Source organism: Aethalodelphis obliquidens, unplaced genomic scaffold (assembly GCF_003676395.1).
Source record: "Aethalodelphis obliquidens isolate GAN/ISIS:26980383/991018 unplaced genomic scaffold, ASM367639v1 scaffold74, whole genome shotgun sequence".
Lineage (NCBI taxonomy): Eukaryota > Metazoa > Chordata > Mammalia > Artiodactyla > Delphinidae > Aethalodelphis > Aethalodelphis obliquidens.
The window spans coordinates 1,382,916-1,394,279 of NW_020838018.1; the positions used below are offsets into that span (position 1 = coordinate 1,382,916).

At 50.6% G+C, this 11,364-nt stretch overlaps 1 protein-coding gene across 1 annotated transcript; it reads left to right on the top strand.

The window, feature by feature from the left end:
• The first annotated feature begins 939 nt into the window (after positions 1 to 939).
• On the top strand, positions 940 to 11,146 carry S1PR3 (sphingosine-1-phosphate receptor 3). Its single transcript, XM_027091984.1, has 2 exons — positions 940 to 1,161; positions 8,945 to 11,146. Exon 2 carries the CDS (start codon positions 9,088 to 9,090, stop codon positions 10,222 to 10,224), a length of 1,137 nt encoding a protein of 378 aa, XP_026947785.1. The 5' UTR covers positions 940 to 1,161; positions 8,945 to 9,087; the 3' UTR covers positions 10,225 to 11,146.
• The last annotated feature ends 218 nt before the right edge of the window (positions 11,147 to 11,364 follow it).

The following is an 11,364-nucleotide window of genomic DNA, read 5'->3' on the forward strand; positions in this document are numbered from 1 at the left end:
TGAATCCCTGAGGTGTGCCACGGAAAATCCACGAGCTCTTGTGCCCAGGGCGGGTCCGGGGATACGGAGCGTGTGTGCCCCCGGGGAACAGCCTCTGCGCTGGAGGCCCAGAGCACGAGGGAGGTGGAAGGCACAGGTCCAAACCAAAATGTTGCCAGATGTTACCCCTCAAGTTGGGGGTCAGTCAGTTCCAACCCAAAATGATCATGATCGCGACAATTATGCTAATGATGATGATGATAACAGTAATCTGCCAAACCCTCGCCCTCAGTGCGCCCTGCCCAAGTCCAACCCCGGACCCGGTTTGGACCTGCCGTCTGGGTCCTGAGCCCCTGGGTCGGCAGCCGGGAGCTCAGGAGGAGCGCAGGATCTGAAGGCCGTTCTGGGGCAGAGGCGGAGGGGCAAGCCAAGCCCAGGGGGACTGCGAAGGGAGGCGGGAGGCCATGGGAGAATGTCTAGGACCCACCAGAGAGGGCCTCGACTGTGGGGGCAGGCAAGGGAGGCAGGAAGACCGGAGCAGGAGTTCGGGGGCGGGAGTCCGGGAGCAGGACACAGGGGTTTGGGGGCAAGTGCGGGCGCGGAGTGCGGGGGATGCTGAGGCGGGGGGCGGGGAAGGAGGGACGCGGAGATAGGGGCGCGGCGCTGAGGGAAGGGGTATGAAGGTGGTGGGGGACAAAGAAGTGACGGCAGAGGGCTGGGAGATGGGGGAGGGGGCAAAGGGTAGATGGGTGGGCGGGGAGATGCCGGGAGGCCGGGGGATGGAGCAGGGTGCGGGGAGGTGGGGTATGAGGTCAGGGGAGGAGGGGGCGTGGGGGGCGTGAGTAGGGGGCTGGGGCTCGGGGAGGTGGAGGTGGGGCCCGGGATGTGGGCGTGGGGCGGCAAGGCGGGGAGGCGGAGCTCGGGCCCCGCCCCAGCGGGCCGCTGGAAAAGTTTGCGCCCGGCTGGCGGGGACAGAGGCTGAAGAATCTGGTCTGGGAGACACGCGACAGGAACCCGGCGCCAAGCGCGGTGGCAGGACGAACCCGAGCGAGACTCTCCGGCCCGGGAAAGTGCCCCCACTCCCGAGCCCCAGGACTATCCCGGCGTCCCAGCCCAGCTCGCATCTGAGCGGAGGAAGGGGTGTCAGGATGCCGGTGGCCCAAGTGCCCTTCCCAGAAGGAGGTGAGACGGCACGGCCGAAGGCCCGGGGCACCGGGGTGGGTGGGGGCAGCCGGGTCCACTTTTCTCACAAATTTCCAGCCAGTCCTCGGCGCGACGGTGACCTGGGTGGGCGAGCACATTACATCAGCATCACCCCCTCCACACAGGTCAGCCATTCTGGTGACTGAAGCCGAGGCGGGGTGGGGGAGGGGATGGTCCCTTTTTAAGTACAATTGGAGCATTTAAATGCCAAGGAAAGAGTAGTGACTCTTCACAGAGACGTTCCGTCAGTCGCTTTCCTGGAACAATTAAAAAGTTGGGCTCCCGCCCAGGATGAGGACCTGGGACTCTGGAAGCGTGTGTACATGTGCTTGTTCTCTTGAGGAAATTATTCTATTTAATTTTATTCGCCACGAAATTCCAGTTTTCCTTCTATGTCTCAAACAAGGCAGTCAGGGCTGTCAGAATCAGGGGGCTGGAAGAAAAAGTTCCTATCGTGCAATAATGAGGTTCCCAGGGAAGATCAGTATGTTACATTCCTAACAGATAAAGCTGGGGAAGGTCCTTCTTTGACCTGGTGCAGGAAAGTGCTAACTTTGCCACTTTTAACCCTCCAGTCTCCAAATGGTTCTCTCTCCCTCTCTCTTGATCCCTCTCCTTCTTACGTTCTCTCTCTTCCTGACATTAGACACTCCCAAGGACATATTACTTTGTGGTGTTTTTGTATTTAGAGGTAAGAGAGGGACTTCTTGTTGGATTTTTAAAGTGAACATGCTTTACTTTGAAAATGAAGAAAGGTAGCAGCATGAACTGAGTCTGGCTCTTCTGGAGCTCTGGGTATTTCCACAATTAGGCATCTTTTTCAAGTCTGGAGTTAGAAGTTGCAGACCTTGTATATAATCACATGTTCCTAATGTATCTTTTCAACATTTATTTCTTCATTGATGAAAATCTTGCTGGCATGGTTAACAAAAACGTAATTCCTAGGAAGTACGAGGGCAGGATTATGGTCTGTGGGTATATGAGTAACAAGGGATGGCCAAGCCTGTTGCTGGTGTACGTGGTGGTTCTGGTGTGTATATGTGTGTGGAGTGTGGTATGGTGTGGTGTGTGTGTGTGTAGTACTTAAGGAGTTGTGGAATTATCCACATCTGTACAAGTTCTCAATTGATGCAGAGCTCAGTGCCAGTATGAATAATTTTGTTGCCGGAGGAGAACCATACACTGGATGTTCTCAGTCAGCAAACATTCACTTAGGGCCTGCTAGTCCAGGCGCTCTTGTTGCCTGACACCAGAGATCTGAAACACAAAGTCAGCCCTTAAGATATAGACAAAATGCTTCCTCAACCAGTTTTCATCTCTGAAAATGCTGCTTTCCTCTTTACATTTGTGCATTTCATTAAAGGCATGAGTCTTCTAATTTTCTACCATATGTGGATGCTGAAACTCCCATTTCCTGTACAAGGAGCCTTACCTATTGGCCTAATGAATTTATTTCTCAAAATTTACTAACTGATTTTTCTTTGTTTGGAAATAATGACACTAATTTGATTCCACGGTATCTCTTCCACCTCCTAAAAATGTTTCAGGACCTACAGTGTATACATATATTTTTGTTGCAAAGACATGGGGATTTGAGCATACCATAATCTTGAAACATTTGGGGTTGCCCAATTGGAGAAACCCTTTTTTTCTGCCAGGACTTGGGACTATGACTCTGGTGCTGCCACAGCTGGCAAGGCAGCCTCAGGCAATCTGTTACGTTGGCCAGTTAGCCAGGACTGCTGTGCCGTGGGCTACACGAGCCTTTCTGTTTCCTCGCATTTGGCTTCGTGATTCCTTTCTTAGCAGTTTCGGAGCCATTTCATATTATTCCTTTGCCGTACATTTTCTGTAAAATTAATTACTTGCCTTAAGAGATATTCCATGAACTTTTGGAGATAATATGATATACTGAGTGGAATCCTGTCTAGTTTTAGTTAATAATACTTTTAAGTGTTGTTACAGTTACTAAGCATAAAGTTGCCTTTTCTTCTCTTTTGTTTTCATTCAATTTTTGAGGAATTACAGCTGCATCTATAAGAGGCCAGGCAATAGGCCAGTCAGGTAAATCAGTGACAAGGTTGTTCCAAGGAGAGTGTGGTACGGATTGGGTGGCTCTAACGTCCCATCAGCACCGTGAGCTGGAGTGAGAGACCTGAGTCAGTTGACTAGGCTCTTTGGCCTTGAAGATGCCGCTCCATTTCCTCGGGGTCAGAGTTTTCCATATATTTCAGTCAAGCCCTCACATTAGCATTCCAGCATTTTGCTATCAGTTCCAAGCATGGTGGTGACACTCTTGTCACTATCTAGGTGAGGAACACATGGAAAGGTGACAGCCTCCGGAAGAGCTTATCCCTAACGTGGTGCGCTGGAATCCAATGACACAAGCATCCGGCCCAGCGCAGCCTCTTCCAAGCTGTGCTACAAAGGACACTGAGCCCGCACACCCAACCCTCCGGACTCAGTTTCCTCCTATGTACATTTGGAAGGCAGATGCTGTAGTGGGGATCAGACATGGTACCTGCAATGTGCAACATGGGGTACATGTGCAGTATCACCGAGTAAGAGCACTGCTGTGGGAAAGGATGACAGGGACCCCCCAGTTAGGACTTCCTGGGCAGAACACCTCTTATTTGCATATGCCTGGAGGAGCTCATTTCCACACACTTTCATTCGTCCTGTGGCAGTCTTGGTAGGAATTCAGTCCCGTGCCCTTCCTTAGAACAAGCACAGAAGAGAAAGTTTGACAAGGCTGGTTGAAAACCAATGAAGGTAAAGACCTTTTGCATCTAAAGCAGTTGCCCTCCGATCGACGAGCCAGGATGCCCAGGAGTGTGTGCACGGAGGCAGATGCTCGAGCTGCACCAGGTCCTGGGTACAACCTGCATTCCTGGGGCTCCCTGGACTGCCCCCAGATCTGTGTTATCATCCAAGCTTTGTTTACCGGGAGAAAGAGCTGTGGAGAAGCCACTGAAAAGCAGGAATCCTGATCAGGGACCAACTCACTTCCACACTCCAGAGAAGAAAGGGGAAGGTGTGGAATCCTGACGTGGTTCATCTGTAACAGCCGTTTTCTCACTGGGAGCTCCACTAATGGTCACAGAGCAACTCGCAGGCGTGCAAGACTGAGTGTGTGAAGCCTCTTGCTATGAACTATCTCTGAAAGCAGAGTGAGGTCACCTAAGAAGCTCGGAGTGAGGGGAAATACTCATTAGCAAAGGAATTTTTCTGGGGCCATGAAATGGCCAACTCATTATTTCCTTCCTAAATTCTTCTAAACAAAAAAAAAACAAAAAAAACCCCTTGCTTTCCAAGAAATTTGGCTTGTTGGCAAATGCTTCATGTTTTAATTCAGTTTGGGGGATGAACTGGGAGAACGTGCCTTTAAAAATACAGTGCCCTGCATCCGACCAGGAGAAATAAATTTCTCACTATCTTATTGTGTGTGTGCGTGCGCTTTTTTGTTTGTTCGTTTGGGGTTTTTTTTTGGCCATTACAGAGAGAAAGAGACAGACCCCAGATTGTGGAAATATTTCCCTTTGTTTTTTTCCTTTTCCTTCTTTTTACAGTTTGTTTATTTTTCAAATTGACATGTGTAGAGAAAGTGAATCACTAGCACAGAAAGCACATCTGGAATCCATCGGCCCCTGCCGGGCTCACTCCTCCCCGCAGATGCTCCAACTTGGAATGGAGGGAAGAGGTGTGGGGTGACACACCTCTGAACCACCTTACAGAAAGTGTCGTATTCCTTCTCTGCAAAAAGAAAAAGGCTTGGTGTTGAAATGCCTTGAGGTAGACTTGAAGACCCCAACTGAATGAGGTTGAAGTGAAAACTCTTAGGTGTAACAGGTCTCTGTTGAGTAGATGTAAGGGAAGCTCAGGTGTGGGCAGTGTACTTCAGGGGACGGGTCTGTGGGGGTCTGGGCCACATGAGCACAGTTTGAGAGTGAGAACTCTGCCTGTGGACATAAGCAAGGCACAGCTGTGTCGGAATCTGGGTTTGTTGGAAGACCACTGTCCATAAGCAGGAGCATCTCTGTCCTGAGTATCTTCTATAACATGCCTGGCTTTCGGAATGTGTACACAACTAGCCAGCACCCAGCCACACTTCTCAGCATCAGGCTGTATTTTTAAGTATTCTGGTGGAAATTAAGCAGTGATCAACCTTTTACAATGGAAAGGCAGATGCTGGTCACTAACAGCCCAGACACCTATCTTTTAAAATAAAACAAAACGTGAGCATTTGTAGTGTGTAACGCTCACCCTCTATGTGGACTTCTCCAGCTCCCCACAAATACCACTTGCAGGACCAGGGGCTAAGACCCATAAGCCTCTGCAGGGACCCTCCCATCAAAGCCCAACCTAGACATCAATGCTAGGAAATCCACGGTACTCCTTGGAAACACAGGCACGTGCTCGCCACAACAACATCCTCAACCCATCCTAGCACCACTGCTAAGGACAACAACACTTGGAAACCACTCCATGTCCACAACCAGGAATGAATGGAGGCTGTTGCATCCATCCACATGGTGGAAGCAATGGGAAGGAATTACCGGCATCTCCACGCATGGCTCACAGGAGCATCACATTGAGAGGACGATGCCAGGCACACTGTATATCATATGGCTCCATTTATATGAAGGTCAGACACAGGCTAAATTACCCTAGGGGACGAGACGTCCAGAGAATGTTACTATCTGGGAGTGGTCAGTGACTAGAAGAGGCCATGAGGGATAGGATAGGTTGGTCTCCCAGGAGCCCTGGTGCCCGCAGTGCCCAGCACCTCTGCAGTGACCAGCAGCAGCAGGATGGATGAGCCAGGGAGGGCCGATGCCCCACCTCGCCATGAGCAGGACCTGGGAGGGGCAGAGCGTTCTTCCGGCAAACTCGGAGTCTGTGCTGCGCCCCTCGGGATGGAGGCCCGAACTCGTCCGTGAGATGGTCGGACTATGCACAATGGTGTTCAGATGCATCCAAAATCAATCTGATCTTTCGCCCAGCACTTAACTCTCAGATGGGGTCTACTTTCTAATGTTGATAATCCAAAGAAAATAAGCTTTTAGATTCCAAAGAGAGATGGATATCTTCCAGTTACGCAAAATGCGGAGATTCACATTTAACAAAAGACGTTCTGAAAAATGTGCTCCTTGAGCGATAAATATTTAATTAAGGGAAACTATAAATCAAGAATTAACGGGAAAATATGTTCACCTTCAAGATTCATGGTTTGGATGGGTTTCTGGCACATCTTAGACAATTTTTGTTTTGGTTATTTTCTTTCTGGTTATCAGTTTTTATTGTTCCCTTCTGTTTCCTCTACTCAATTTTATCAAAACTCTACATATTCAGGGGATAAAAAAGCTGATGTGAGTCTGCAAAGCCTGTGGTGTATTTCCTCTGCCCTTTATTTCCAAGAGAAGTCCAGATCCATCAGTTTTAAAGGGACTCACTTCCCTGCTATCCATACTATATAACCTAGTCGGAGGGGTGGAGACTGTCCAAGAGGTATTCAAATGCCGTGGAGTAATGGGGGAAACTAAGGCACAGGAGACAAACTTTGGACACACCCTGGTTTCAAAAGCCTTTCAGTTGCAGATGCCTAGAGACCTTTCACCCCAGTGTGAGTGGGAATCCCTGTACAATTCATGTTCCTGTCCTTTTAGTCCTGTTAGTATGTTTTTTATCATTCAGACTGCTCTGGTGCTGAGTCAGTTACCATTATAAATCCCCTTGTTATGCTTGCCAATATCAGGTCCTGGGAGAGAAACCCCTGATGGGAAAGCAGATGTCTCAGAGACATCTGAGGCAAACCCGACATGATGGTGTCATGGACAGAGGGGCGGCCACTTGGATGTGGCAGCAAGGGTCTGGCATGGGGGATGTTGCGTATGTAGGGCCCTCGGGCCAGCCATGTGACCCCATTGCCGTCGGGGAAATAGCCGCTCTCAGGATGCTGCTGCTTTGTGGCTCTTGGTGGAGCGGCACATGTGTTCCTCTTCCCTACCTTTGTGCCACGCCTTTTCCATGAATGAGGTCACACGTGGTGCAGTGGCAGTGCATCTGTGTGGGGATGAGGAATACTCTCTCCGGGGTTGTGCTCTGGGGTGGCAAGTGGTGGGAAGATAACCAGGCGACTAAGTTCTCCTGTGCCTGGTTTCCTACGAGAGATCTTCACGGTGTCAGCATGGGGATTAAATAAGGGGCTCCAGGGAAAGTGCTCTGAGAGTGTCAGCTGCTGCACCTACTTCTACTCTTAAAAAGACAGCTTGCAATTTGTTTTAAAAAGTGGTATGCGGGCTTCCCTGGTGGCGCAGTGGTTGAGAATCTGCCTGCCGATGCAGGGGATACAGGTTCGTGCCCCAGTCCAGGAGGATCCCACGTGCCGTGGAGCGGCTGGGCCTGTGAGCCATGGCCAATAAGCCTGCGTGTCCGGAGCCTGTGCTCCACAACGGGAGAGGCCACAACAGTGAGAGGCCCGCGTACCACAAAAAGAAAAAAAAAAGGTAAAGAAAAATCTTCACACAGTCGGTTGTTGTAAATTAACCTCGTTTGATCTTAATTATATATTTAAATACTCAAATAATTTTAATTTAGAATAAGTGAGCTTAGTGAAATCCATTTCTGCTTTGGTAGCTGGGTCTGCTTCACTGAGGACATCACAGGAGGCTGATGGATAAAGCCACAGGTGGGTTGGGGTACATCCAAAGTCCAGTGGGGAAGGACCACCGGAAGTCTGGCTCTTGGGTTTTCCGCCCCACCCTCTCACTAGTGCTCCCAGGTTGGTTTCTTTCAGTTCACACACACCGATTTAGTTTTGGCAGTTTAGACAGTTAGAGCTAAACTCTGAATTTTAAGCCAAACTCGAAAATCCAGTTAGTTGTCCTCTCTTTTCTTTCTTTAGTCTCAAAAGCTGTTGATTCCACTTTTACAGGTTTGTATTTCTTCCTCCCCTGGCTCCATGCTCAGCTGCTTGCTAGGGGGTGGCCATGTGGGCCGTGCGTGGCCTGTGCTCTTCTTCCTTTGGTGGCCAGGTGGTCGGTTTCCGAGCTCTCCGCTGGGCAGACCTGGGGGCCGTCTAGACTCAATTTCTGGCCCTGGCCCTGCTACCCGAGGATCCCATCCAGGAAGTGTGAGTACTTCCCACAATGTTGCGCCAAAACCCACCAAGGACGTTTCAGAAATCGGACGGGCATTATTCCAGATTCTATTCTATTTTTTGGACCTGGCATAATACTGTTTCTCTCTCAGTAACTGGGAATAAGGGTTTACCACCTCCTGTGCAGTAGATGAGTATGAACTGGTTAGCGTTCCTTAAGTGCCTTGAGGCCCGTGCACCGCGATGAAGAGTGGCCACCGCTTGCCACAACTAGAGAAAGCCCTCGCACAGAAACGAAGACCCAACATGGCAAAAATAAATTAATTAATTAATAAACTCCTACCCCCAACATCTTAAAAAAAAAAAAGAGATTTCCAGATGGAAGTATTACTTGGGTGTGTGTGTGATGGTGACGTGACTGAATGATGGCGGAGCTCATGCACTGAATTTCCCTCCTGAGCAACTGCAGACACAGAACTGCTCCCTCTGTCTCCATGGTCACTTAGGATCTTGACCTGTGTTAAAGGCCCCCTCTGGGCCCATGCAGATCAGCCGTCCAAATGCTTCAACATTTTTAGTGCCTTTACCCAACTTTATTGTTGCCGTTGATCTTAGGTGCTGTTACTTTATCACTGGGCGCCCCCTCCTTTTATCTTTTTTCAGGAGCCCATTCTCAACACCCTAGCCGGTGTCTGGCTTGGATCACTATTGCAGCCTGAGCCGCAGGCTTTCTTTGCCCGGGAAATGGACGTTCCCAGGGCGCCCTCTGGTGGATTCTGGAGCTAACCGATCGTGAGTTCCAAGTGATGGCGACGGTTCTCACGCTGCACCCCAGACCCTACACCTCCAACGAGACCCTGCACAAACATTACAGCTATGTAGGCAAGCTGAAGGACAGGCTGAAGGACGCCCCCGAGGGCAGCACGCTCACCACCATTGTTTTCTTGATCATCTGCAGCTTCATTGTCTTGGAGAACCTGATGGTTTTGATCGCCATCTGGAAAAACAATAAATTTCACAACCGCATGTACTTTTTCATTGGCAACCTGGCTCTCTGCGACCTGCTGGCCGGCATAGCCTACAAGGTCAACATTCTGATGTCAGGCAAGAGGACTCTGAGCCTGTCTCTGACGGTCTGGTTCCTACGGGAAGGCAGCATGTTCGTGGCCCTCGGGGCGTCCACCTGTAGCCTACTGGCCATTGCTATCGAGCGGCACTTGACCATGATCAAAATGAGACCTTACGATGCCAACAAGAAGCACCGCGTCTTTCTCCTGATCGGGATGTGCTGGCTGATCGCGTTCTCGCTGGGCGCCTTACCCATCCTGGGCTGGAACTGCCTGCACAACCTCCCTGACTGCTCCACCATCCTGCCCCTCTACTCCAAGAAGTACATCGCGTTCTGCGTCAGCATCTTCACGGCCATCCTGGTGACCATCGTGATCCTGTACACACGCATCTACTTCCTGGTGAAGTCCAGCAGCCGCAGGGTGGCCAGCCCTCACAACTCAGAGCGGTCCATGGCCCTGCTGCGGACCGTGGTGATCGTGGTGAGCGTCTTCATCGCCTGCTGGTCCCCACTCTTCATCCTCTTCCTCGTGGATGTGGCCTGCAAGGTGAAGGAGTGTGCCATCCTGTTCAAGGCCCAGTGGTTCATTGTGCTGGCCGTGCTCAACTCCGCCATGAACCCGGTCATCTACACGCTGGCCAGCAAGGAGATGCGGCGGGCCTTCTTCCGGCTGGTCTGCACCTGCCTGGTCAGGGGCCAGGGTGCCCTCTCCTCACCCATCCAGCCTGCTCTCGACCCAAGCAGAAGCAAATCCAGCGGCAGCAACAACAGCAGCCCCTCCCCAAAGAGCAAGGAAGACCTCCCCCAAACAGCTGCCTCGCCCTGCATAACAGACAGAAACAAAACCCTGCAGAATGGGATCCTCTGCAAGTGAGGACGCCGGGCTCCAGGAACGTGGGGTCCTTGCATCTCCATGGAACGAGCAGCAGCTAACCCTGCAGCCACATTCTTATTGATTGCACGCCTCACCCACGGCAGCTGTTCCAGAGCTAGGACTCAGGAAACCTATTCTGCCAACAGCCTGCCTGTTGTGGACATCTCTTAAGGAGGGAACCCAAGGAATTGCCAACCCATTTCAGTGTAGACAGCATGCCTTTTCCGTTTAGGCTCCAGGCTCTTACAAATGTACCAAGCTGCCGATGTCATCAGTGCCTTACCTTGAATCCCACCGACCACTGTCTGCTGTGCCTAGAGAGGGAAGGTCGTGGACCACAGTGTACAGTGTGTCTCCCAGAACATCAGGATGATGTTTGGTAACTTTACACTACACTCTGCACAGGATAGATGCTGTATATTCGTCATTTCTGTGTTACAGAGCACTTGCGTTTCATACGTCTGCCATTGGTACATGCATAAGTCGCAGTACGTGATACTGTTACGTAACAGGAAGTACAGGTATGTTCTGACTGAAGCACCAGGTATGAGGATATGGCTGGGTACTAGGTGGACGCACTGGTCCCAGTCTCCTCAGACTGACATGAAGTCTCAAGTTAAGCAGGTTTTGAAAGCCCAAATCCCCCCAAAGGGCTTGTCCAAGGCTGGTCTCAGATGTGTGGGTCTGACTCCAAACTGTCCTGAGACATACACTTGACAGCGTCTGGAGTATCCTGGTGAGAATGAGCAAGTTCTGTGGGCGTACATCCCCCAAGGGGACCCCTGCTTCTCTTCTGTCATTTGTCCCTGCAGTCTTAAGCACATCTAAAAGCCAAGTTAGCCAAATTACGTGATTGTTTGGCATTTCTCCAAATCACAGAAAAGCCAGCCAATGTATTCCAGGAGCCTGTGCCCCAGACCAACCAAGAAAAGAACCCACGAGGGAGAAGCAGAGGACAGACCCCTGGCTCATTTCACCTTTCCAATGTAATGGGGAGTTTCTATTGAATTAGGAGAGGTTTGCAAGGCAGCACTGTGATCCTATGTTGAGTTTGAATCTGTATCAGAAAGCACCAAGTCAACAACTCCCTGCGTTGTCACAGCTGAGCAGCTGGGGTCATCAGCAGCCTCATGGATTCCC